This window comes from Apis mellifera, linkage group LG6, assembly GCF_003254395.2.
Source record: "Apis mellifera strain DH4 linkage group LG6, Amel_HAv3.1, whole genome shotgun sequence".
Taxonomy (NCBI): domain Eukaryota; kingdom Metazoa; phylum Arthropoda; class Insecta; order Hymenoptera; family Apidae; genus Apis; species Apis mellifera.
Window position 1 is genome coordinate 14,036,276 of NC_037643.1, and position 27,653 is coordinate 14,063,928.

General features: G+C 40.2%; 1 protein-coding gene, 1 long non-coding RNA gene and 1 other non-coding gene across 5 annotated transcripts in view; all 3 read left to right on the plus strand.

Moving 5' to 3' along the window:
- Nucleotides 1-16,496, plus strand: part of LOC102656661 — a 362,183-nt gene extending 345,687 nt beyond the window's left edge. For 2 of the 3 annotated variants that reach the window (XM_026441173.1, XM_016912860.2), the window contains one exon: nt 10,285-16,496. In XM_026441173.1, coding sequence (XP_026296958.1) covers nt 10,285-14,415 — 4,131 coding nt within the window. In that variant the 3' untranslated portion in view covers nt 14,416-16,496. The remainder of the gene's footprint in view (nt 1-10,284) is intronic. The other variant, XM_026441174.1, reaches the window with a different exon arrangement.
- A 7,348-nt stretch (nt 16,497-23,844) lies between these two features.
- On the plus strand, nt 23,845-23,952 carry Mir3739 (microRNA 3739). Its single transcript, NR_039528.1, has one exon. It is a non-coding gene; the product is annotated as a microRNA 3739 (primary transcript).
- Nucleotides 23,953-24,569: 617 nt separating this feature from the next.
- LOC102656209 lies at nt 24,570-27,653 on the plus strand. Its single transcript, XR_003304841.1, has 3 exons — nt 24,570-26,984; nt 27,143-27,345; nt 27,428-27,653. It is a non-coding gene; the product is annotated as an uncharacterized LOC102656209 (long non-coding RNA).

Here is a 27,653-nt window from a genome sequence, read left to right on the forward strand (position 1 = left end):
GATAATTGAATTTATCGCCGCCCCTCCTTTCTCCACTCGTTCCGTGGGATAATTCTCGAATCGGATTCGATGATCGTGTCACGTGTTCGAAACCGTGATGATTATGATGGTTAATGGAGGAGGATCTTTGTTGAACAAACTTTGTCTTTGTTAAATTAAATTATTAAAGAAATCTTTGTTTAATGTTATTCATATTGTTTTAAAAAATAAGGTGGTTGGTGCAAATAAGTAGCCTCGAAATTATTATTGAAAGGTGTATATATGTGTGATGATGACAATACGTGAAATTATTAAAAGAATTTTTAAGCAGAATTTTTTCAATATTATTCAGCTTGATATTATTTTAGGAAAACTATAATAAAATTAATAAATAAATAATAAATAAAATTAATAAAAAAAATAATAATAAATACTAAATTTAAATCATTACTAAATTCAAACTAAATTATTAAATTATTAAAATTAAAAAATTAAAAAAAAATATCTCCATAATATTTTAAAACTTAAATTTTTATTCCAAATTTATATAGATTATCCCATAAATTTTTAATATAAAAATTAATAAATTAAAATAAAATTTAATTCGTTAAAATAAAATTTAATTCATTAAAATATTTATATCTAAAAAAATTAGATATTAATTTAATTTTTATATCTATATTAATAATTTTATTGCAACAAAAAAAATCATATATAAATTTAGCTCCCTTATTTTCGAAAAATTTAAATTATTAAATTTTAAATTTTAATCAATCCTGATACAAAAGGTATAAAAATTAATTCTATTTTTTTTTATTTGGTGTAAATAAGTATCTCAAAATTATTTTGAAAGATTCACATGTATGTACATATATGATGATGATGGCAATACGTAAAATTATTAAAAGAATTTTTAAACAGTTCAATATTATTCAGCTTGATATTTTACAAAAACTATAATAAAATTAATAAAAAAAAAAGTAATAAATACTAAATTTAAATCATTACTAAATTCAAACTAAATTATTAAATTATTAAAATTAAAAAAAAATATTATCTCCATAATTTTAATTTCAATAATTTTAAATTTACCTTCCTTATTTTCTAGATATTTAAATTATTAAATAAATTTTAATCAACCCTATATATACAAAAATTAATTCTACTTTTTTTTATTTAGTGTAAATAAGTATCTTGAAATTATTATGAAAGATGTATATATATATATATATATATATATATATATATATATATATGTGTGTGTGATGATGACAATACGTGAAATTATTAAAAGAATCTTCAAGGATTTAATATTCAGCTTGATATTATTTTACGAAAACTATAATAAAATTAATAATAAAAAAAATAATAATAAATACTAAATTTAAATCATACTAAATTCAAACTAAATTATTAAAAAATATTATCTCCATAATTTTAATAATTTACCTCCCTTATTTTCTAGATATTTAAATTATTAAATAAATATTTAATCAACCCTGATACAAAAATTAATTTTATTTTTTTTTTATTTGGTATAAATAAATATCTCGAAATTATTACGAAAGATTCACGTGTATATACATATACATATATGTGTGTGCGTGATGATGACAATACGTGAAATACGTAAGAAGAAGAGGTGATGACCGGGGGCGATTCAAAGGGACGGTAAATGACGCCGTTGCTGAGACAGTGACGCTGCCGTGTCTCGCGATGGTAATTTCGTCCACTCTCCCCGCCTCACATTTTTCATCCCGCCTTTAAACGCCATTGGCATTAACGCCGCTCCTACCCCGTCAATTCGATAAAAAGAAACAGTCAAAGATAAAGAGAGAAAGAGACGACTTACCTTCGATTTTTGGTTTCAAAACTTAAAAACACGAAATTTTTCACTTTCCTCCAATTCCAAAGTTTCATTATCTGTCATTCATAATTTATCGAAAATTCCAGCTAAATTTCCACCGTGTGAGAATAACGACTGTCATCCAAATTGGTATCCATCATCCAACATCCTTTCTCCTCCTTTCTCTATATATATATATATATATATATAGGTTCAACGTCCTCGTGATCTATTATCATTATCATTATCCCATCAACGATGGTGGAAATTAATAAAATCCTCCTTCTCCTCCTCCTTCCATCGTGTGTGTGAAGGAATAGGGGAGGCGACGTTCGAGTTCATCGGCCAATTTAAAGGACATTAGATGTGCCAAAAAGCGGCGTATAAAGAGGGAAAGAAACGTGTGATCGCCCGGAGGTTCGACGGCCAACCGCAAAAAGAGACGTTCTAGCGTGCGGAAAGATATTACCGATTATATGGTATCAACGGTTTACCGATTGCTCTCACGTACGCGTGATTTCGCTAATTCGACTGTTACCGCCGCCCCTCCCCCCTCTACTTCGATCATTACCGACCCTCCCCCCTCTTTCTGCCCCCGAGCCGTTCAATTTGCTGTCCCCCGAATCCCATTTCGAATCTTCTCTCGCTCCTTCCTCCACATTTCTTTCCATCTCTCTTTCTTTCTCTTCCTGTTTTTCCTTTCCGAGATGGCGAGAATGGAATAGATATTTCTGTATCTAATATTTTCTTCGTTTTTGTACAAAGAAGAAGGAGTTGTTGAGAATATTTTCAGGGACAAGTTAGAATAAATGATTTGCTCGATTATTCAATTCGATAGTTGTTCGAACAATTATTCGAAATTGCTTCGAGGTCAATTTCCAGGATTAATGTTAATTAATGAAAAGGAAAGAAAAAGAAAGAAACGTTTCCTGGAATCCTCCACTTTCACCTTCTTCTTCTCTCTGTCTCTCTCTCGTTTTTCCTTAGAGATGACGAGAATGGAATAGATATTTCTGTATGTGCGCTCGTCCAGTGAATATTTTTTTCATTTTTGTATAAAGAAGAGAATATTTTCAGGGAGAGACGAAGCTAAATTGGAAGTTAATAATGAGTAATAAGTTAATAAATTAATAAGTTAATAATAAATGATTTGCTCGATTATAATCTCGGGTAAATAGTTGTTTAATTCGATAGTTGTTCGAACAATTATTCAAAATTTCTTCGAGGTTAATTTCCGAAAAGGAAAGAAAAAGAAACGTTCCCTGGAATCCTCTTTCACCTTCTTCTTCTTTTCTCTCTCTCTCTCTCTCTGTCTCGTTTTTCCTTCGAGATGGCGAGAATGGAATAGATATTTCTGTATATGCACTCGTCCAGTGAATATTTTTCTCATTTTCGTATAAAGAAGGAGTTGTTGAGAATATTTTCAGGGACAAGTTAGAATAAATGATTTGCTCGTGCGTCGATTATTCAATTCGATAGTTATTCGAACAATTATTCGAAATTGCTTCTAGGTTAATTTCCAGGATTAATATTAATTAATGAAAAGGAAAGAAAAAGAAAGAAACGTTCCCTGGAATCCTTCCTTTCACCTTCTTCTTCTCTCTCTCTCGTTTTTCCTTCGAAATGGCGAGAATGGAATAGATATTTCTATGCATGCGCTCGTCCAGTGAATATTTTTTTCATTTTTGTATAAAGAAGAGAATATTTTCAGAGAGAGACGAAGCTAAATTGGAAGTTAGAATAAATGATTTGCGTCGATTATAATCTCGGGTAAATAGTTGTTCAATTCGATAGTTATTCGAACAATTATTCAAAATTCCTTCGAGGATTAATATAAATTAAATAAATTAAATAAATTTCCGAAAAGAAAAAAAAAAGAAAGAATCCTTGGAATCCTCCACTTTCACCTTCTTCTTCTCTCTCTCTCTCTCTCTCTCTCTCTCTCTCGTTTTTCCTTCGAGATGGCGAGAATGGAATAGATATTTCTATGCATGCGCTCGTCCAGTGAATATTTTTCTCATTTTTGTATAAAGAAGAGAATATTTTCAGAGAGAGACGAAGCTAAATTGGAAGTTAGAATAAATGATTTGCTCATGATAATCTTGGGTAAATAGTTGTTCAATTCGATAATTATTCGAACAATTCAAAATAACAATATTCAAAATTCCTTCGAGGATTAATGTTAATTAATGAAAAGGAAAGAAAAAGAAAGAATCCCTGGAATCCTCCACTTTCACCTTCTTCTTCTCTCTCTCTCTTTGCGGAAAAAGAGGCAAAAATGGATTTCTCACGTGGATTTTCCGGGGCAGAGTGGACGATGCGCGCGCGTGTGCGTGACCGGCGGGGTCCGGCGGGGTGGAAAGCGGTTCCGCGAAACGGGTAAACGGCCGTGGTTACGTGAAACGTGGACGCCTAAACGGCCCCCGAGTTGTGCGCGTCCTGAGAACCGTGGCGGTCGGGCACCGTGGGACTCGGGGGGCCTCGTTTCGATCTGCTCGAATTATAGCGGAGTGAATGCGAGAATTGGCCGGGATCGGTCCTCGAATTTTACGTAACGAAGCCGTTCCGTTCCTCGACACCGGTTGGGATCGGAATCGTCGTTGATTTGGAGTTTAAGATGGGGATTTGAGGTGTTGGATAAATAGTAGGGATGGAAATTGAATATTGAGAAGTTGTTAAGGGGGAAGAATGTTTGAAGGATGTTTAAGATTAAGGTATAAAGATTCTTTGCAATGATGGAATTGATGGAATTTTGTGCGATTATATTTAATGGAAATTGAGGGAGTATTGAGAGATTGTTAAGGAAGGGGAATATTTGAGGTTCGAGATTAAGATGTTGATAAATGTGGAAGTTGAATGAATATTGAGAAATTGTTAAATGGGAAGAGGAATATTTAAGGTTCAAGATTTTGTGATAATAAATATGATTCTTTGGGAGTTGATATTTGATGGAAATTGGAATATTTAAAGTTCACAATTAAGATGTTGATAAATGTGATAGTGGAATGTTGAGAAATTAAGAAAAGTTAAGAAGTAAAGAGAATATTTAAAGTTCACAATTAAGATATTGATAAATGTGATAGTGGAAATTGAATGAATATTAAAAAATTGTTAAGAGGGAAGAAGAATATTTAAAGTTCACAATTAAGATATTAATAAATGTGATAGTGGAAATTGATGAATATGAATATTAATTAAATTGTTAAATGGGAAGGAGAATATTTAAAGTTCGAGATTTAATTTAGTGTTAATAAATATGATTCTTTGGGAGTTGATAGAAATTGTATGAATGTTGAGAAATTAAGAGAAGTTAAGAGGGAAAGAGAATATTTGAAGTTCAAGATTATGTGATAGTAATGGAAATTGAATGAATTAAGAAATTGTTAAAAGGGAAAGAGAATATTTAAAGTTCACAATTAAGATGTTGATAAATATGATAGTGGAAATTGATGAATATGAATATTAATTAAATTGTTAAATGGGAAGGAGAATATTTGAAGTTCAAGATTTAGTGATAATAAATATTATTCTTTAGTAGTTGATATTTGATGGAAATTGTATGAATGTTGAGAAATTAAGAGAAGTTAAGAAGTAAAGAGAATATTTAAAGTTCACAATTAAGATGTTGATAAATGTGATAGTGGAAATTGAATGAATATTGAGAAATTAAATAGGAAGGGAAATATTTAAAATTCAAGATTTAGTGTTAATAAATATGATTCTTGATATTTGATGGAAATTATATGAATATTGAGAAATTAAGAGAAGTTAAGAGGGAAAAAGAATATCTGAAGTTCAAGATTAAGTGATAGTGATGGAAATTGCATGAATATTGAGAGATTGTTAAGAGAGAAATATTTGAAGTTCAAAATTAAGATGTTAATAAATGTGATTCTTTGTGATGGAAATTGAATAAATATTGAGAAATTATTAAATGAGAAAAAGAATATGTAATTTTTTGTTTTGTAACTAAGGAAGAATTATAATCAATTCAATTTATTTCAATTTATTTCAATTTTATTTACTTTATAATTGAAAATCTAAATAATTTTTTAATACACGTTTGGTCAAAACTTTGAACGAATAATAATTTTCCAAAATTCACAATCATCCATTGAATTCTATAATAATGAATTTGCTCAAACGAATTAGTCATTCCTTTTTCCAATAATAAAAGGACAATTAAAATGGTATATAAATTCACAGTAATCGGAAGGATCTTCTTTTCAAGTTATTAAAACCTTTAAAAAAAAAAAAAATAAAATATATAAATTTCCAAGTAATCGAGCGCAACGTTTGACAGCCCCTCCTCCTTGAAAAGCAAGAAGCGCTGCCGAATAAACGACTAACGAGCGGAGAATTACGGGAGGTGGCGAGGACACTGACCTCGCAGAAAACCGAATTTTGAGGGGAAAGAATTTTAACACGATCCCGTCAAGTGTTTCCTTAAAAGATCGTTAATCAATTGTGGGAACAAGAAAACGAGCACCAAAAACTCTCTAATTCCGTGGCACCCGGGTGCAAAACGTTCCTCGAGCCGCCTTCGTTACCCGCCACTAGAGCAAAGATTAACTTTTCATTAAGCCTGGAGGAACCTGCAGAAAGAGAGAGAGAGAGAAAAAAAACATCCTGATAACTTATCCTCGACTAATAAACCTTCAGTCTCGAAGAAATCTTTAACCGAGTTTAACAAAAAAAAAGAGAATCTAAAAAAAGAAGAGGAGTTGATATTTTCTTCTTTTTCTTTCTTCCTTTTCTTTAACCAAACCGAGAGAGAGAGAGAGGCTGAGAAATCGTCGATAAGACGCGGACAGAGGATCGAGATTTCGCAAGATTTTTGCGGCCAACTAAACGCTAAATATAAAACCGTTCGGGCGGAAGCTTCCACTTCCGACGACGCGTTATGAACACGTCGAACGCCCAACAACGCTGTCTCTATTATTCTATCCCGTTCTAATTGCGAAACGGCCAATCGTCGCGAGCCTCGTGACTCGGGAGAAGGGGAACGCTGAGACGACATCTAGTGAACAATGTGCGCGACGGTCGAAGCGAAAAATATTATACACGAGAATGAAAATTACATCTCTCGATATTCGATAAGAATAGCGAACAAGTTTCTTCTCCCCAAATGAGAGACGGAAAATCGTGTACGAAGAGCGTAGTAAAGACACGTTTTTCTTTTAAAGCGAGGGTGGGCAATTCCTATATAGATCGTCCCTGTCGGGTCTTGTATATTTACGCATACCGCGGGTCTCGACGTAACGCAGGACGGCACCGGGCCGCGACGCTTTTCGCGTCCCGCTGTATATTTCTTCAAGCACGCACACACGAACGCAGCGCCGCGTCGCGAGCCGGCTCGAACGACGCCACTCGGCGAAACTCGAGGCGAGCGCCGCGCGTTATTTTTCGCATCGACGCATCGACGCCCAACTCAAAGCCCGAATACGTGTTTGTAACGCGAGATCGTAACACCGTTGTTTTTTATCCTTTTTCTTCCTTTCGATAGTCGTTCTCTTCGATATTTTTCTTTCGTTTCGAAAACAAAGTATTGTTCGACTTTGTTGTCACTCGAGACTCGCGATTCCTAACCTCTTTCCCTTCGATGGATTAGAGTTTATTTATTACGAGGATTCGAGATTCGAGATTCCTAACCTCTTCGAGTCGATTTTTCTTTCGAGGAGACAGTTTGAAATTATTCTCCTACGTGGATTATTGCTCGTAAGTTGGAATTTGAAATTCTTTCTTTCTTTTTTTTGTAGAATTTTATATACGTATTTTATAAAATATTTTTAGAAAACATGACGTTGCATAAACATTTCGCCACTATCGAATATTCGGCAGGAGGGGGAAAAAAAAAGAAACGAATCTTAATTTAAACTTTTTGAACCGAAACAGACGAGCCTCGGTTGTAAACATTCTCCTCTCAGAGCCGAACTCCAACTTAACAAGATTTCCCAAGATCCTCAAACTGTTGGAACCAGCTTCGTAATTCTCAATTTTCCATCGATAAAAATTAACCGTTCATGTACGAATAATAAACGACCTACTCTGATCGATAATTGCTGAAAAAAAAAAATTCTCTCGATCGAAACGAGCGATTATCGAGAGCAAGAAACGCGAAAAGAGAAACTCGAGACCTTAACGCGCGGGTCTCGATTCTCTGAATTCCTTCGTCGACAATGACGAGGAGACGACGGAAATCGCCGCTTTCCTTATTCCTTATGCGCGCGTCGAGTTGTTTTTTTCTAGAAGAAGAAACGAAGAGAAAAAGAAAGACGATTTCTTCTCGGTTGAATTAACGGACGTCGAGACGTTAATGAAGAAAATAATATATCGCGGTGATACGTGTCGCATCAACAGAAGCCAGAAGAAATTTATAGTAGTAGGAAAGTATTTCCTTTTTCTTTTCCATTTTTCTTATTAGAGAGCTCCCTTCCTCCAATCGTCTCTCGTTTTATTTTATTCTTCTTGCTTTCTGGATGTTGGTTATAAGAACGGGAAAGGTGTTCTCTTCTTCCTTCGACGCGTGACTTTTCATGCGTGAAATACTCATTAGGCACTAGGTCTCACTAACGAATCAATTAGCAGGATTCTTTGTTTCTCTTCTTCTTCTTCTTTGCTCTCTTAATTTCGTCTCTTAATTTTTTTTCGAGGAAAAAAGGGGGGGATTCGGATTTGACCACTACTCGATAATAGACGTGCCAGTTCCGTTATGTTTTATTCATTTGACTTAAAAATTAACCGGAAATCTAATTTGGAGAAGAAGAACTAGTTTCCTAAAGAGGTATTTTTTTTTCCTTCCCTATGAATCTTAATTATTCGTTTTTATATTTATTCTTTTTTATCAAAGTGTTTCTCTTCGAAATCACGATTGAATTCGTACTTTCGATCCAGATATATATATATAAATCTAATAGAGAGTCTCGTGCACGATATCTGCAACGACATTAAACCCGGTTCGTTATCGTTAACGAGCGATTGCCTCGGTCGGTAATTCCATTCCCTCATTAATCGGGATCGATCGAACGCGCGCAACGTTTCGCGGCGACAACTCGCCTAGAACTAATTGCGCTAAAGAGAATAAATTAGTTGGTTTGTCCGCCGATTCTATTCTTATTAATCGCTAGTGGCCATTACGTAAGCCGGCCTTCCACGGGAATAAAAAGTTTCATCTTTTTTTCTTTTTCTTTTTCTTTCTTCACCGGAATTATTATTATAAGGTTTCACGTTGCAATTAGGAGGAGAAATACTACGTCCGTCTTTTTTCTCTCCTTCTTCTTCTTCTTCTTCTTTTCAACGTCGATAAAATCGAGAAGCGGTAAATTCGACTCGAAGCGGATCAATTGATTGATTGGCTGATTATATGGAAATCGGTGCGCGACGTTGATTTTTGAAACGCTCCGTTACACGAGCGACCTTGACACACAAGCAACGATGATTTTTCTCTTTTAAAAGTGACGTCACAGGTGACGCTCCCCTTTTTTTTCGAATCTTAATGAACGTCGTAGCAAAAAAAAGGAAGAAGAAGAAAGAAAAAAAATTGATCAAGATGCCTATAAAAAAGAAACATCGAAGATGTTATTACGGATACGAATCTTATATGTTTAAATTGCTTCTGCGACGAAAACGATTTCTATAAAGAAGCTGTTTTTCTGTTAAACTCGTAAGAGGATGCGGAACGACTTCCACTAATCTTTAATTCGTTACACCGCTTTCACGCATTCTTAACCGCGGTACATAATTGTCACTCGTTCCAACTTTCTTTCGAGCTCCCCCTTCGAAGATAAAATACCCCTTCGAATTTACAATTAATTAATTAAAAAACGACCAAAGAAATCGTAAAGAATAAAGATAAAGATAAAGAATAAAGATAAAGATAATAAAAATAATAAAGATAAAGATAATAAAAATAATAAAGATAAGATAATAATAAAGATATAATAATAATAAAGATAATAATAAAAATATATAATAATAATAAAGATAAAGAATAAAGATAAAGATAATAAAAATAATAAAGATAAAGAATAAGGATAAAGATAATAAAAATAAAGATAAAGAATAATAATAATAAAGATAAAGAATAAAGATAAAGATAATAAAAATAATAAAGATAAGATAATAATAAAGATATAATAATAATAAAGATAATAATAAAAATATATAATAATAATAATAAAGATAAAGAATAAGGATAAAGATAATAAAAATAATAAAGATAAAGAATAAGGATAAAGATAATAAAAATAATAAAGATAAAGAATAAAGATAAAGATAATAAAAATAATAAGGATAAAGATAATAAAAATAATAAAGATAAAGAATAAAGATAAAGATAATAAAAATAATAAAGATAAAGAATAAGGATAAAGATAATTACCGTTCAAAACAAATCTCTAAACCTAAACTAAAAAAGAAAAAAAGGAAAAAAATTGGTAAGGAAATTTTGTTGTGCGCAGGATTCGCAGAACGGCCCGGTGCTGGACCGATGGAGCATCTGCTCCCCTGAAGAGGAGCCGCTGGTGCTGCAGCAGTTCCTCAGATTCGCGGAGACGCGCCCGTTCGTGCAGCAGTTGCTGCTGGCCGCCGGGACGCCGGGGACGACGGATGCTATGTCACCGAGCAGGCGACCATCGCCGCCGACCATGCCCCTAGCCCATCTACCACCGCCGCTCCACCTCCTCCACTGCGGCCTCCCGCCCCCCGGCTCTAGGCTGCCGCCTCCCCTTCCTCCTCCTCCGCCTCCTCCACCTCCACCGCCCTCCTCCGTCTCGCATCCATCCATGTCGCCGACCGCCCAGAAGCACTACCACTCCACCTCGTCCACCGCGGGGGTGACCGCCGCCTCCAACTCGCCCCCCACCAGCGTGCCGCTCGACTCCCATCTCACCGTGTCTCCGTTGAACCGGCTCCAGAGCATGCAGCCGTTCGACTTCCGCAAGCTGGGCACCCTCGGCCTCCCCGCCTTCCCCCCCATTCCGCCCCCGCCGCCGCCTCCCCCGCCCCCACCCCCGCCCCCGCCTCCGCCGCCGCCGACGCCCTCGACGGCCGAGCAGAGCATGCACCAGAGCCGCAAGGCCGCGAGGAACCCCCAGAGCCCGCACAGCCCGCCCCATCTCCACCCGCACCACCACCACCACCCCCCAGGCCAGCTGCAAAGGCCCCACATCCCGCCCGTCGCCCCCGTCTCCTCCTCCGCCCTCAACTTCGGCCACCCCCTCTCGGTCGCGGTGTCCTCGGGCGCCCTGCCGCCCGCCTTCCCCGCGCACTTCCCGCCCCCGCCCAAGCCCCCGGCCTCGCTCGTCGCCGCGCCCATCACCGGCCCCCCGTCCGCGGACGCGCACAGCGGCGGCGAGAAGAGCAGCGAGTTCGGCTCCGAGGAGGACGAGGAGGACGACGAGAACTCGGACAGCGCGCTCAACCTGAGCAGAAGGGACTGTCAGAAGCAGCAGCAACAGCATCAACAGCATCAACAGCATCATGGAGGGACGGTGGGTTCCTCTGACACAGGGCACAGACACCATCCGGCCCTTCCTCTTCAAGCGGCTCCGTTGGGCAGGCCGCCTGGTATCCCCGGCAGGAAGCCTCATTCGCCCGGCAAGAGACCGGGCGGGGGCCAGTGGGGCGCGTCCGGGAACATACCGCCGAACCTGGGCACCCCGTTCATCAACCCGACCACGGGCAAGAAGAGGGTGCAGTGCAACGTGTGCCTGAAGACGTTCTGCGACAAAGGGGCGTTGAAGATCCACTTCAGCGCGGTCCATCTGCGCGAGATGCACCAGTGCACGGTGAAGGGGTGCAGCATGATGTTCAGCTCGAGGAGGTCGCGGAACAGGCACAGCGCCAACCCTAACCCGAAACTGCACTCGCCACACCTGCGTAGAAAGATCTCGCCGCACGACGGCCGCTCGTCCATGGCGCACGCGCTCGTCCTCCCGCCCCAGGTCGGCCTCCCCGTCCCCGCAACGGGCCTCAACCACCTGCCCTTCGGCTCCTTCCCCCTGCTCACGCCCCCGCCCGACCTCCGCTCCCCGGCCTCGCTCTGCGGCCTCGACTTCAAGCACCTCGACCTGCAATCGTCGGCCCAGGCCGGCGCAAGGCCGCCCGCCTACGACCAGGACGCTTCCCTCCCCCTCCAGCAGGGGAGGATGAGCCAAGGGGGGAGCGGAGGCGTCGTCTCGACGGCCGCGCTCGCCGGGATCGGACAGGAAGCGGCAAGAGGCTCGTTCTCGAGCAGCAACAACAACAACAACGGCGAGACGGTGTCGCCCTCGACCCAGGCCTCGACCGCCCCCGCCGAGGGGGAGGAGGAGGAGGAGGACGAGGAGGGCGGGATCGTGGTGGTGGCCGAGGACGAGGCGAGCAACCTGCCTCCGCCTCCCTCCTCCTCCTCCTCCAGGCTGCTGCATCGCGAGGAGGAGGAGGACGAGCAACCGGCCGACTTCAGCCTGGCCAAGCGGCCCAAGTTGTACGACTTCGCGGAGGCGACGATCGGAGGGGACGAGGATCTGGGCAGCAACGGGGGCGACAGCAACTCGATCGAGGACAACGACTCGATCGACGGAGGCTACCGACATCATCATAATCACAATCACAGTCACAATCACAATCACAATCATCATCATCGCTCGGTGAACCACGGCTCGGCCTCGGTGCACAGCAGGGGAGTGAGGAAGAGGAAGTCGCAGCATCCGACGAGGTGCGCGGTGTTGACCGAGGTCCACTCGTCGTCCACGGACGGGGATTCGTCGAACGACGAGGAGAGAACCCGCGCCAACGAGTTCCAGAGCCAGCCGGAGGACATGTCGATGTCGAGGCTCGCCGCGGCCGACGACTCCAGGAAACCATCCACGCCACCCTCGAACCTCGACCGCGAGTCGTGCTCCCGCTCCCCCCCCGCGGAACCCTCCTGCCGGAAAGAGGAAGAGAGGGAGGAGGGGGAGGAGAAGAAGAAGAAGAAGGAGGAGGAGGATCTACCTCAGGACGAGCCTCGGGATCTGAGCTCGAGAGCGAGCAGCGTCAAGTCGCCGAGGAGGCAGACGAGTCCGGAGCCAAAGACGAGCTCCTCCGCCGTCGGCTCGTCGAGGAGCGAGGAGAAGGAGGAGGGGAGGAAGGAGGAGGAGGAGCGAGAAGAGGAGACTGTGAAGGAGGAATCTGCAACAACGTCGTTGAAGAGGGACACTGAGGAGAAGGAGGAGGAGAAGCGCGAGGAGGAGATGGACGAGGACGAGGAGGAGGAGGAGGAGGAGGAGGAGGCGATGGAAGAGGTCGAGGAGGAGGAGGAGGAGGAAGAAGAAGAGGAAGAGGAAGAAGAAGAGGAGGAAGAGGAAGTGGCGCTGCGGAATCAGGAAGGTGAGCGTCCCTGTGATGATGATGATCCCTCCCTCCGTGCCCCGAGCTCGGTCGACAGCCGTCCGACGACAGGCGACGACCTCTCCCACGACTCCTCCACGACCACAACCACCAACACTTTGCGTCAACTCGAGTCCTTGTCGCAGGGTCGCGCGGCGATGGTGCAGCGGCGGCGGCGGCGGCGGCGGCGACGGCGGCGGTGGCGGCAGCGGCTGCGGTCCAACGCCGTGGCGACGACGCAGGAGGAGGAAGCGGAGGAGGCGGAGGAGGAGGCGGCGGGTTCGACGTCTGGCCGCGGCTCTACCAGCCCCGCGGTCACCACCACGACGCGCAGGGAGACCACCATGGACAATTCCTCACGTGGCTCTCGTTCATCCAGCGCCTCACCCTCCACAGCGGCCATGGATACGGACAATAGCCTTATCACGTACGCCCGTTACGAGGACGGGCGGGGTTTCGTGAGCACCGAGGGGGGCGAGGTGCCCCTCGACAGGGAGAATCCGAGGCGGTGCACCGCCTGCGGCAAAGTGTTTCAAAACCACTTCGGGGTGAAGACCCATTATCAGAACGTACACTTGAAGCTGATGCACAGGTGCAGCGTGGACGGTTGCAACGCGGCCTTCCCCTCCAAGAGATCCCGGGACAGGCACTCGGCTAACCTGAACCTCCACAGAAAACTGTTGTCCACGTCGTCCGACAGCCCGCCGCCTCTCGCCCCCCCCTCCTTGTCCCCGAGGAACGCGGCCGAGGAGCGGGCGGCGGCCGCCCGGATCACCGCCAACCCCGCCTCGCCCTTCCTTCGCAACGAGTTCCTCGCCAGATTGTACGCCGACGTAGGCTGCCACCTAGGCGCCTACCCCCTCGCGCCCGCCCCTCCCCTCCCCCCCGACCTCGCCGCCAGGATACCGGCCCCACACCCCCTTCTACTGCCGCCTCACCTGGGGGGAGCCACAGCCTTCTCAGGCCTGTCCACCTTCGCCACTGTCCACCTGGCGGGCCTCAACGGCCTCGCCCGTCGACGCTTCGATTCACACTTCGCCGCCGCGATTCGAGGGGATGAAGGAGGAGGGAGATCGATCGGTGACGAGGATCGGAAAGAGGAGGCAAGGTGCACGATCCCCGGCTGCGAACGGGTGTTCGCCTCGAGGGCGGTGAGAGACGCGCATTCCAAGGACCCGCAGGCCCACCGCGACCTGTCCTGTCCGTTGCTGTCGAGCAACGGTGGTGGTTCCTCGTGACCGAGGATCCCTTTCCGCGGCTATTATCCCCTGCCGTGATGAAACAGCTCCTCCACCCAAGTTTTCGAACGAGTCTTTTTCTTTCTTTCTTTCTATTCCCAGCCGCGTTCAGGAGAAAAAGAGAAACGTGCAATAAAATCGGGGATGGGGGGATTGTTTCCACCTTTTCGTTCTTTTCTTCCTGGAAGAAACGCGTGCTCTTCTTTTCTCTTCCCGTACGAGTGTTGCGCGGGAAGGAAGGAGGACCCGTGACGAATCTGTATACGCCAGTGACGGTGGCGACGTCTCTCTCTCTTCCCCTCTTTCTCTCTCTTAGGGGTGAAAAATCAACCGGAGGGCGGGCCACTGGACGCGTTCCCAATTCAGTTTTTTTTTTTTTTTTTCTCCAAACGGAAGGTGCTTGCAATCTCTAGTCAATTCGGAAAATCCTCGGCCATTTCCATGAAATGATCGATCGGTTTGGTTTTTGGATTCGAATCAAAAAGAAAAGATGGAGGAATTCGCGGAAAATTTCGAAGAGAAAGGAAAAGAAGGATCTATCTCTGTTCTTTTTTCGTTCGTTTCTTTATTTTTCTTCTTCTTTTTTTTTTTAAACGAGAAAAGGAACGATGTGCGAGATTGGGACGCGAAAGGAGAGGGAAAAAAGAACGGACGCGGCCTCCGGTTTCCGGTCTTCCGGCCTGATTTTATCATCGTTGTGATAAACGTAACGTTTAGTATAAATATGCCACTTATTTAATCAGTAATCAATTACTACCGCTGTATATAATAAACATAGTACCTTTTTTCGATGTATATCGCGTTATTAATCAATTTTAAGCTACTTCGACGAAAACGGGAGGAGAGGAGAGGAGACGATGGCGAGTGGTTCTTTGTAACCCGGAATATCGAAGTGAAAGAAAAAATTAACCCGAGTACAAGGATGATTATAACGATGATGACGATAACGATGATGATGATCAGCCTTTCCAGATGGCGAGCTATTCGCTCGCGCGTTCACTCTACGTACGCCATATTGGAATTTGTACGATTCTCAATTCCATCGTTGTTTGCAAATTTTTCCCCGAATATTTGTATATATTCCTCGATCGATACGATTTTCACCTTCGTGCATTTCGAATTTGTTGCGGCGAATTGTAAATTGGCTTCTATTTCTAATGGAAAAAGGAAAAAAAAATCGATTAACGGAGAATTATTTTTCAATTGTATTCCAAGAATGTTCGCGGAACGAAGACGAGTTCTTCTTTTTGTTTTTTTTTTCGGATCGAACGAGTGAAGCAAAATTCGTCGCGGCTGGCACCGAACGATCAAATCAAAGCTGATTGCCTTCGTCTATGATGATGAACGGGAGAAGATAGGTAGATTTTTTTTATTTATTTTGTTTCCTAGAGATCCACGCGCGCTGCGATCAGCGGCCAGTAGCGGGCACTGCCGCGAAGATTTTTCTTCTTCTTCTTCTTCTTCTTCTTCTTCGTATCATCGAACGATCGTTCGTCGTTTCGATCGAAAAAATGGAGACCGAGTGAGAGAGAAATGAGGAAAAGAAAGAAGAAGAATTTGTCGAACGACGATCGATCGATCTTTTTTTCCTTTCGGTTGTACATATTATATCTTATTGTATTACTTTATTTTCGTAGTCTGTGCACGCGTGATGAAAAGAGAAAAAAAAAAAGAAAAAAAGAAAAAAAAGAAAAAACGTCGCGCAGAACACAGAATTTAAGAATTTGCGTGCGAATCGACGACGACGACGAAGCGGAAGAAGCATTGGTGGATGGCCGGAAACAGGTTCTTTTTTCTACGCGCCTAATGATAATTTTTCGTCGTGTTTCTCATCTGCGCCAGAGTTAATAGGAGATAGGCGAGTGTAAGAATGAGAAAAAAAAAAGAAAAAAGAAAAAGAAAAAAAAAAGGAGATGACACGACACGAGATGACGAACTCTATTAAACTAATTAAACACGAAGCGTTAAAGGGCGAAATTTACAATTGTAATTATGTATAAACGGAATGCTATGATGTATGATATTATAGATCGATTATAAAGAACACTCATCATTATGAAAATAAATACCTATCGAAATCATTCGAGACTACTCCGTCTTGTACGTTACACCCTGACACCTGTTCCGACGCGATTTAATGGATCTGGTTCAATAAATAGGGGATCAATTGAGGCCGATACGTTGCAGCGATTATATTATACATCGCATCGAATGTTACGTTTCCTTCCCTGTAACAACACAGTTCGGTTGAATCTCCTATTATACGTTGTAACCAAGTACGAAAATTGTTACTTTGATTCTCTCGCGTTTCTTTACCAGTTTTCCAGTTTAATAAATATTTGAATAATATTTACACGCGTAATAAATAATGGAATTTTATTCAAATTTCCGATTAAATCTTGATTAGCTACGCGTGACTCGCCGTTAAATCGAATCGAAGCGAGAAAAAAATTCGCATTCATCAATCATGGTGAAAATCGATGGCAATCGTTTGACAAATTATCGACCGATCCGGCAAAAAATGGCGGTTAAGGGGCGATGATCGCAGCGAGCGCCGGTCGATAAAAAGCACGAAAAACTCGCGAGAAGAAGACGGGCCCGCGCAAAGGCGAAGAAAAACGAAAAACCGGCGGAGGACCCCGCCTACGACCTCGAACGCTCGACCTCGTTTTCTGCGAAAGAAATCCTCTTCTGAGACGAGGAACGCCGGCTCGTTTATCAGGGATCTCGCGGGCGTGCACGCGCACACGCCTACCAATCCTCGTGCCCGCGTACCAACCGGCAACAACAAGAAATAAAGGAACGAGCGTGTGGAAGGAGAATCGAAAAGGTTGCTCGAATCTTTGCCGCTCGAAACCTCTTCGATTGGGCAGTTTGAGAAGTAAGATCGGAGAGAAACGAAACGGAAATGTCGTTAAAAGTATCTTGGTTATACACACTGGATAAGTATTCTTTTTATGTGTCCGTTGAAAGAGTTTGAAATCGAGTTTTCAATTGAATAATAGATTATTTGCATTGCAAGCTTTCTAAACTTTATATTTCTATCGACAGATTTTGAATTGTTAATCGTATCATGGATTATTTAACATGCTTACATCGTTATATTGCAAGTTTTAGAATTCTAACCTTCGTCATATATAGTATACAACATGTATAATATTACTGAAATCAGAAATTGAATAATTGGAGGTTAGAAATGTTCTTATATTAGGTAAGTATTTCCTCGTTTTTATATTTCCATTGAAAGATTTTTAAATTGGATTATTTACATTGCAAGTTTAAAATTCTAAACTTTACATGCATAGTATTATTGAAACCAGAAATTGAGTAATTTCATTGGAGGTAGGTTTGGTTTTTCATTTCTATTGAAAAATTTTGAATTTTTAGTTGTATCATGAATTATTTAACATGCTTATGTGGTTATATTGCAAGTTTTAGAATTCTAAATTTCACATGTATAGTGTTACTGAAATCAGAAATTGAACAATATTATTGGAAGTTAAAAGTGTCCTGGTTATATATTAGATAGATGTTCTCTTTTTTTACCTTTCCATTGAAAGATTTCTAAATCAACTTTTCAATTGGATTATTTACATTGCAAGTTTAAACTTCTAAACTTCATATGAATAGTATTACTGAAATTAGAAATTAAATATTGGAGGTAGGTACTTTTTTTATATTTCTATTGAAAGATTTTGAATTTTTAATGCTTATATCATTATATTACAAGTTTTAGAATTCTTATATAACCTTCATCATATATAACATTACTGAAATCAGAAATTGACTAATGTCATTGGAGGTTAGAAATGCCCTGGTTATATTAGGTAAGTATTCTCTTGTTTTTCTATTTCCATTCAAAGATTTTGAATCGTATCATGGATTATTCAACGTTCTTGTCTCGTTACACACTGCAAATTTTAAAATTCTGGAAACATCATGTGCATTAATATTACCGAAATCACAAATTGAACGACGCGAGGAACGTTGGATATTGAATTACATTGTGATCAAGTTATTTGTAAAATTTAAAATTCCGATTATTATTATGTTATTAGAAGACATTTACCGTGATGAAAGGGTTGACGTTGACGTTCATGAAGGTGATGGAGAAAAAGGTGATGGAACTCCAGTTAATTGCGGAATATGGAGGGGAGACGATTTCGATATGGCCGGGCCTCACGAAACTCATCGCCGGCCTTTAATCGGCCAGACAGATTAGATTAGCACCTTCGATTCCCCTTAACGTACGACCTACCTGCTTAATAAGGGGTACATGCGAAATCGAATCCTCCTCGAGAAGAGGACGAAGATGAGACCTGATTAGAAACCAGCGCGAATGCATATTACATTCACTTTGAGCAAGGATTCCTCTCATTCGTCTAGAAACTTTACACAATCCTTTAATAAATTTTTCAAATATCTTAATACTTTGAAATATCATTGAAATATCAATATAAATTTATAAATAAACAATAAATCTGTTACTAAAATATCTTTATTATACCATTCACTTTTAAAACTTTTCTACAACTAAAAGAAAAATCTAACCTCATCCCATTAATAAATTTTCCAAATATCTTAACACTTCAACGTTGAAATATCAATATAAATTTATAAATAAACAATAAATCCTAAAATATCTTTATTATACCATTCACTTTTAAAACTTTTCTACAACTAAAAGAAAAATCTAACCTCATCCCATTAATAAATTTTCCAAATATCTTAACACTTCAACGTTGAAATATCAATATAAATTTATAAATAAACAATAAATCCTAAAATATCTTTATTATACCATTCACTTTTAAAACTTTTCTACAACTAAAAGAAAAATCTAACCTCATCCCATTAATAAATTTTCCAAATATCTTAACACTTCAACGTTGAAATATCAATATAAATTTATAAATAAACAATAAATCCGTTACTAAAATATCTTTATTATACCATTCACTTTTAAAACTTTTCTACAACTAAAAGAAAAATCTAACCTCATCCCATGCAATCTAAGTCACGTACGCTTTTGCTCGCGCGAAGGACACGAGGAAAAGCTGGAAAATCCAGAGGCCAACGACGGTCGTAAAAACAAAAGAAAGGAGATAAATGGATTCGAGTACTCGTATCCTAGGTTAGAAACTTTACTCTCTTCGAGGCGGCGCACGACAGGTGTAGCGTGGGAGAGGAGGAGAGGAGAGAGAAAGAAAAGGGAGAAAATCGGCGAAAGAGAAGGCGGTCCTCGCCTCGGCCATCGATCCCTCGCGCAAAACCCTCTTCCACCCCCGCCGATCTTTACGCCGGAAGCTATGCATAGATCCTCCTTCCGGATTCGACGTTTTCTTTCCTGGAAAATAAATCGAACAAATTTTGTGTTATTTTTTTAAGTTATTGTTATCGATGTATTGTCTTTTCATATATGTATATATTATTCGAAGAATATGTGAATGTGTGATATACATGTATTTGAATCATAATTTAAAGTAAAGTTAATTATATTCGTGGCAATTGAGTTTTGAAAGATTTTAAAAATAAGATCGATGTGAGACTCACGAGATTAAAAGATTAAAAGATCGAAAATTTGAAATAAAAAAATAACTAGATTTTACTTTCGCGTTTACGAAATTTTCAAAAAATTTTTCCAGAAGCCGATACGTTCGATTCGTTCGATTAAATTTTAAAAACAATTACAACGCATTCAGGATACATCCGCTCGTTTTAATTTTGTTTTCGAACTTTGCTTTCGTACGAGGCAATCATCAGTCAGAGTATTCAAGAGTGTCCAAGACAAATGTGCTCGTCGTTATTCATTTTTAATGGCCTGCTTTACGATCAAGAAATTTCTCACTCGAACGGTTAAAGGATCCTTATGGGGGCCCTTATAAGTGCCGCGATAATTAAAATTGCAATTGGTTAAACGCGGCATTACCTTTATTCAAACTTGTGAAAACTGAATTACCGACGGGGGTTTAACTTCAACACAGTAATATTTACATCAACAACAATTCGATGAACTATTAACTTTGTCAATTTATTTTATATAAAGAAGGAAGGGGGGGGGGGAAATCACGCATATATAAACATCGTCGTTCGTTATTATCGAACGATCTGAATAAATCGGCACATAAAAATAATGGTTAACCGACGTAATTATAAATTCCGCTCGTCTCATTACAACGAATGTTGCCCCGACACGTCTAATCCGGTCCTTGGGCGATAACGATCCGGTTTGCAGGTGCGTTGACACGGTTGCTGAACAGGCCAGGCCCGGCCAGGTTAAACAAAACGTGACAGTCTTCGACACACGATACTCCACGGATACTCGTTATTGTCGTTATCGTGGATCGGCGATGGGGTTATAATTGAAGGGTAATTTTCGCGAAAGCGCGCACCTCGGAACCCGGTAATTTATTATCCCTCGAACGAGGAGTCGTCGTTTCCTCCGGGCTGAATTTCGTTAAACGACCTCTCGCGCTTCCTTCTGTCATTCGAAATCGCTCCAATTTTTTTTTTCTTTTTTTTCTTTCTTTTTCCAAGGTTTACGACTTTTCGATTATTCTTCGCATCGAGAAATGGATAAAGTTGTACTCGGTCGATAAAGTTGTACATGAAAATTCGACGAGTCTTCTTCTTAGATTGGAAATCATTTTTTATTTTTGTTTATATATCGAGAATATCGATGATAAATAACAAAATCTTTTAATTTATTATTATTGTTATTATTGGAGAGTTAAAATGGACGATTTAAAGCCTGATTCGAATCGTTACAGTTTCGAATTATTTTTAGAGATAGAATCAAGTATGTATGTAATGGAGCATTGGGGAACATTGTTACATTATTTTCCTCGATCCTTTTTATTTATTAAGTCATAAACGGTAAATTATCGCAAGATAGCCATAGCTGGTATACTCAATTTTTTTTATCTCTCTATTCCATTCTTTCATTTCGTCTTTTTCATTATAGAATGGTATACGCACAATCTAGAAAGGGGATCGTTTATTAACAGCGATTATAAGTCGTTGAATCTCGCGATAACTGTACGCGATAACCGTAATAATTGGCGAAGAATCGTTGGAAATTGTCGGTGCGTTGAGCGAAAATAGAAGAAATTTCGAATTTCGAATAATTTTTTTTTCTTTTTTTTTTTCTAGAGCACATTCTTGATTACACGGAGAATTATCAAGAAATTTATTATATTTACATTTTGAGGAGGAGAGAAAGGAATGATGGTTGTAGCAAGCTACCTTGAAAAAAAGGAAAGAACACGTTTTTGGATTTCCAGCGCGAATAATTGAAACGGCCATGAAGTGCATCCATGTTTTTTTTCTTGTGCGTCGAAATAATTACTTCCTGCGAATAATAATTTCCATTTAATTGTAGGGGTTGATTAAAATAATCGAGTTCTCTCTCTCTTTTTCTTTCTCGAAATAATTACGATCGAGGAGGATATTCAATGTGTCGTCGATATGCATAATCGGACGAGAAGAGAGGGAAAAGGGGTGGGGAAAGAGTTCAGACCACCTAAGATTTCGCCAAAAATCTTTCTTCCTCATTTTTTCTTCTTTTCGTATTTACCAGTGCAATTATTTTTTATCGTTTCAATCAGTGTGGTGGATCAAACTATAAAAATTTGTAATCGTTCATTTTTTCAATGTTGTTTTGTTTGCTGCTGTTTTTTCAAAATAGCAAGCTCAATTCTTGGCTCGGTGATCGATCATGGACGAAGAAAATTGTGGCGAGTCGACACGAATTAAAAAACTGACCGTTTTTGTGACACATTGATCGAGTTCGAATTAGGTTAAACGTAACAGGTGGCATGACCGTCTAATTAGACGTGTATAATAACAACTCCCATATATCTTGTGACACGTAGCATGAAAGCATAAACGAATCCTAAAGATCATGTTGATAATTTCAAGTTTTTTTTTTATGAGTCTACGTAAGGAAAAATTTAACGTAAGTTTTTCGAGCGTATTCAAAGTATAGCGTTTCCTTTATTTTCCAAGATGACGTTGTTATTATTTTATCAGCGCAAAATATCACATCGAATATCTTTGAAACCTACAATTTTTCCGAAATGACTACTGAAAGACAACTGAAATACACGCTCACGCTTCCAAAATCCCATCAAACAAAACAAACACAAACAAACACAAACAAAAATTATTTAAAACAAAATAAACGCAAACAAAACAAACATAAACAAACACAAACAAAACAAAAATTATTAAACAATTATTAACAAAACAAACGAAATAAAATTTATAAAACAAAACAAAAATTATTAAAAAGAAAACAAACGCAAACAAACACAAACGAAATAAAATTTATAAAACAAAACAAACACAAACAAACGCAAATAAACACAAACACAAACAAAACAAAAATTATTAAAAACAAAACAAACGAAATAAAATTTATAAAACAAAACAAAAATTATTAAAAACAAAACAAACGTAAACAAAACAAACACAAACAAACGCAAACAAACGCAAACAAACACAAACAAAAATTATTTAAAACAAAATAAACGCAAACAAAACAAACACAAATAAAATAAAAATTATTAAAAACAAAACAAACGCAAACAAAACAAAAATTATTAAATTTATTATTCAATTATTAACAAAACATACGAAATAAAATTTATAAAACAAAACAAAAATTATTAAAAATAAAACAAACGAAATAAAATTTATAAAACAAAACAAAAATTATTAAAAACAAAACAAACGCAAACAAACACAAACAAATATTATTTAAAACGAAACCAACGCAAACAAAACAAACACAAGCAAATATAAACAAAACAAACACAAACAAAACAAAAATTATTAAAAACAAAACAAATGAAACAAATACAAACAAAAATTATTTAAAACAAAACAAAAGCAAATGAAACAAATACAAACAAAAATTATTTAAAACAAAACAAATGCAAACAAAACAAACAAAATAAACGAAATAAAATTTATGCATCCCATTTTGTTTTCAAAAATGAAAAAAAAAAAAGCCTATTTCTCCACCTATCCCAGAAATAGAAAAATCGTCCGTTTCCAATACGACGATGTACAGCGTAGAATGGGTCTGTCTAATCGGCGCGGTGCAACCAGGCACAAGGTGGTTCACAGCCGCGCTCTAAATACACGTTTGAGGAGCGTGGCCGGTCGGCCGTTTAATCAGGCACCGCAGGCGAGCTTCCACGTCGAACCCGTGAATATCGGGCCCGCGTATCTCTCCGGGCGGAGGAGATAAAAATCACCACGGCAATTTGGGCGTCGTGCACATGTCGCGTCCCCATCCGGCCGCTACGTACCTGGACGGAGGAGGATCCGGGACGGGCGTGCATTATCCGCGCCGCTCATCTATCCGATCCGAGGGCCCCACCGATTTCGAGAACGCTTCTTCTTCTTCTTCTTCTTCTTCTTCTTCTAATCGCCGCCGATCCTCCGCCCGACGAGGATCAATTTCTATCTCTAGCGTGGAGGGAACTTTTTTGGGAGGGGGAGAGAGCAGCTGCCAGAAACTCGAATAATAACTAAGGTGAGGGAATCTCTTATTCTCGAAAATTTTTTAACCAACGATAAGACAAATTTTCCATTATATAATTTCTTCTAAATCTCGAATTATTATTATTATTATTATTCTCACCGAATTTGATTAATCAATTAATCGAGGCTTCGAGGCGAGTTTCCTGTCATCAATCCGAAGGTGAAAATTTCCCACGAGAAATAATTTCAAAAGCGCGGGTTCGAGTGGATATGGAGAGAGAGAGAAAAAAAATTCCAGGATATTTTATCCACTTGCTTGGGGAAGGGAAGGAAATCGCAGATGACAGCCGATCCCTCCTTTTCCTCCCTCCTCCTTGGAAGGTGCATCTTTATTGTCGTTAATGAGGCCGTTTTAATGCCGTCTGGAACGAGGGTAACGGTCATTAATGGTAACAGTGTTGCCCACCTTTATCGTTATTACGCGATCGTTAACACGTTCGCGCGCGGGCATATATGGGGTGTTCTCATTTGCATCTCGACGACGGCCACGTACAGCGCTCGCTCGTCCCATTATATTTTATATTATCGACCGTATCCATCGACATTTCGAATTCTCTATCGAGCCCGTCGATAAAGAAGATTGGCCGAGGATTTTCCTTTACGATGTTTAATTTGTACGCGATTGCGATCAACTCGAATTTGTGCGGTTATTTCGAAAAATTGTGAAATTTGAAACTGAAATGTGTAAACAATGGATGGAAATTCGTTCTCGAGAGAACGAAACGAACGAGACACGCGCGTGACAAACAATCGTAGGTTAGAATCTAGTGTAAAATCGATGCGGTTCTATTATTAGATACACTTACGCAACATTGTGAGTGCAGTCTTGAGTCGTATAGTTATGACACGAAAATAGCGCGATTGGTTTCGTCGAATGGTTTCGAACCGTGTTGCAGCTACTATCCAGTGTTTAATTAGAATGTGTAGAAAGAAGGAAAGAAGGAAAAAATAACGCAGCTAATGAATAGTTTAAACGTTATCGAGTCAATTTATCACCGAGTAATTTTAAGGTTATGTTGAACCGAAACTTGACGTTCGTAAAACGATCGTATTTAAAATCTACAACAAAAATGTCTTTGCTGTTAAATAAAAATTAATTCCTTTCGAAGTGAAAATAAGAAGATTCCAAAACGATTAAAGTAAATAATAATTTCACCGTTTAATAATCATAAAAAAAAAATTTACATTCACCTGTATCCAATTTTGACACAAGCCAAAACGACCCGTTCCATTTCACGGTACGAAAAATTCTCGAAGAGGAAACTATTAATGGAAGGGAAAGAGAGGAGAAGAAATGAGCAAGCGACGCATAAATCGCCATCGAGCGGGGAATTAATCTCGATCGAAGTTGCTCACTTTAGGCTGCAATCTTGGAACCGCCGCCCGTGGGCTAAGGAATTACGCCCGCGGAACGAATATCCGGCCGGATGGCCGGAATTTCGTTGGCCAAATTAAAAGGCGGTCGTTCCGTGTTTACAGAGCCGGGGCGTACGTAGAGGAGATTGAAACGGACGCGGCCTAACGCGGGAGCGAGAGAGAGAAAAAGAGAGAAAGAGAGAGAGAGAGGGAAGAAGTTCACTTGTAAATCAATTTATTCGTTGACGGGCCGCGCGCGTCCAGGCCTCCGCTTCCTTATTAAAATTCGTGGCACGGCCACGATTTTAACGATCGGGATACCACCACCACTACCACCGTTATGGGACGGAGAGTAATCCCTCGTGTCGATGGGTGCACAGGTATTTGTTTCCAAGGATGATAGCTGAAGTGAAATTTACAGTTACGAAAAATTAGTCGACGATATTGATTCGATATTATGAATACTGTGTTTCGATAATATTTAACGTAAAAGAAAAAACTTTAATATCATCGATGCGGAGGAAGGGTGTCGAATTTTACTCGGTTGGACGCGTCGTTTTCGACAAAGGATTCCGAGACCACCGATTTCGAGACTGCGGTCGAGATTGTCGAGAAGGAATCGGTCGTCAACAAACCGCAAAAGTTTTCCGGTGCGACCCCCACCGTCAGCTGGAGTGACGTTGCACGCGATGCGCCATCTGGTAGGTGCTCTCAGTGATTGTCACCCGAAGCGACCCCAGCGCCGCCGAAGTCATCTTTGTCGAACTATATTATATTATTTTCGATAGTTTAATAAGTCGTAATAAGAATTCGTCGCTTTTCGCCGTTTGATCGAGGATATTCAGGAATTTGGACAGAGCAAGGATACGAAGAGTGTCGATCTGCGAATCAACGTTCGACAACCCTCGAAGAAACCGAAACCGACGATGGAACGGAACGGCACTGTGGAAGGCGACCGAGGTTAACCATCGATCTTCGGCGAAGCGACTTTTGCTTCCGTCACGATGAAATCGAGCGAGGACACGCGATTCTTTCAAGTTCGTTCACCGATCCTTTGTATATCTCGTGCAACTTTGTTGACACATCCTCGCTTCATCCTCTCAATTTTCGACGCCTGTCGTGGGAATCTGTCTCGATCTGCTTCGATATTAAGAGAAATTATTCCGAAAAAAGTTTTGAAACATCGTTACGCGGGATTCTTCAATTTTTCGTCGATTCTAAAACGGGGCTCGGATCGAGCAAATAAAATCGGCGTGACCGCGCGCGTGCACTCTCGTTTCGCCCTGCTCGCGTGGCGTGCACAAAGCTGCTCGATCGTGGCCGTCGATAACGGCCTGTTATCCGCAACGGCAACAAATTGGGCCCCCATAATCGCGCTAATGCATCAACCGCGGCGTGCACGCGGTGTGACGGTAAAATTGCCGGCGGGTCCTCTCGCGAAAAAGGGTCGATGTTATCGCGAGTCGAGTTGTAAGTGCGCGGGAACCATTGTACGCCGCTAATCGGGCCACAGACGGCCGCGCAAAGTGCCTGGCATTTTTACCGGAGGAAGCTGTAATCAACGCGCAATACGGTTCCGCGTTGAATTAATGGCCGAGGGAGGAGCAGGAGCGCGACCGTCGCTTCGCCACCCCGCTTGCCTCCATCTTTGGAAGGAATTGGTAATAGGGGGATTAATTGGGACGAATTTTTCTTTTCTTTATTCGAGCAATTTTACCGTTAACCCTATTTCTTTCCTTTTTTTTTATTATCTTTGTTATCTTTGTTGCAATTATTGAGTAAGTAGGTATTTTAGTACTCGATTTATTTGTATCGGTAGGTAATTGCCGTTTGGAAAAGGAAGAAAAACGATGTGTTTTCGAAACTTGAAATTGGCCAGTTTGTTCGTGGATCGACGGTGGATCATCATTGACAGGGACGTGTGAGGAACAAGGAGGGAGTGCATCGAGATCCATCACAAGAATTGGACGAGGAAGAAGTTACTTATACTTGATTCTCTTGATTCTAATCCTTAATCTTTTGGTAAATGATATTACTTCAATTTTTGATAGAAAGATTATTTCTTTTAGAACCAGCATAATTTTCGGCCATAATTTTTTTTTAGGATTTTCATCTGCGTCCAATTGTTCAGATCGCCTACGATTATCATATAGGTTATAATTCTATTCAAAGATGGACTCGTACCATTTGGAGCTTCCAGCACACGTGTCATTTGGCTTTTAATTATCCTGGTTCAATATTGTATTTCGGTCTACCCATTTTCAATTCCAAATTCTTCCACGCTTCTCGAAAAGATGATACAAAAAAAAGTTATTACAGAGAAAGAGCAA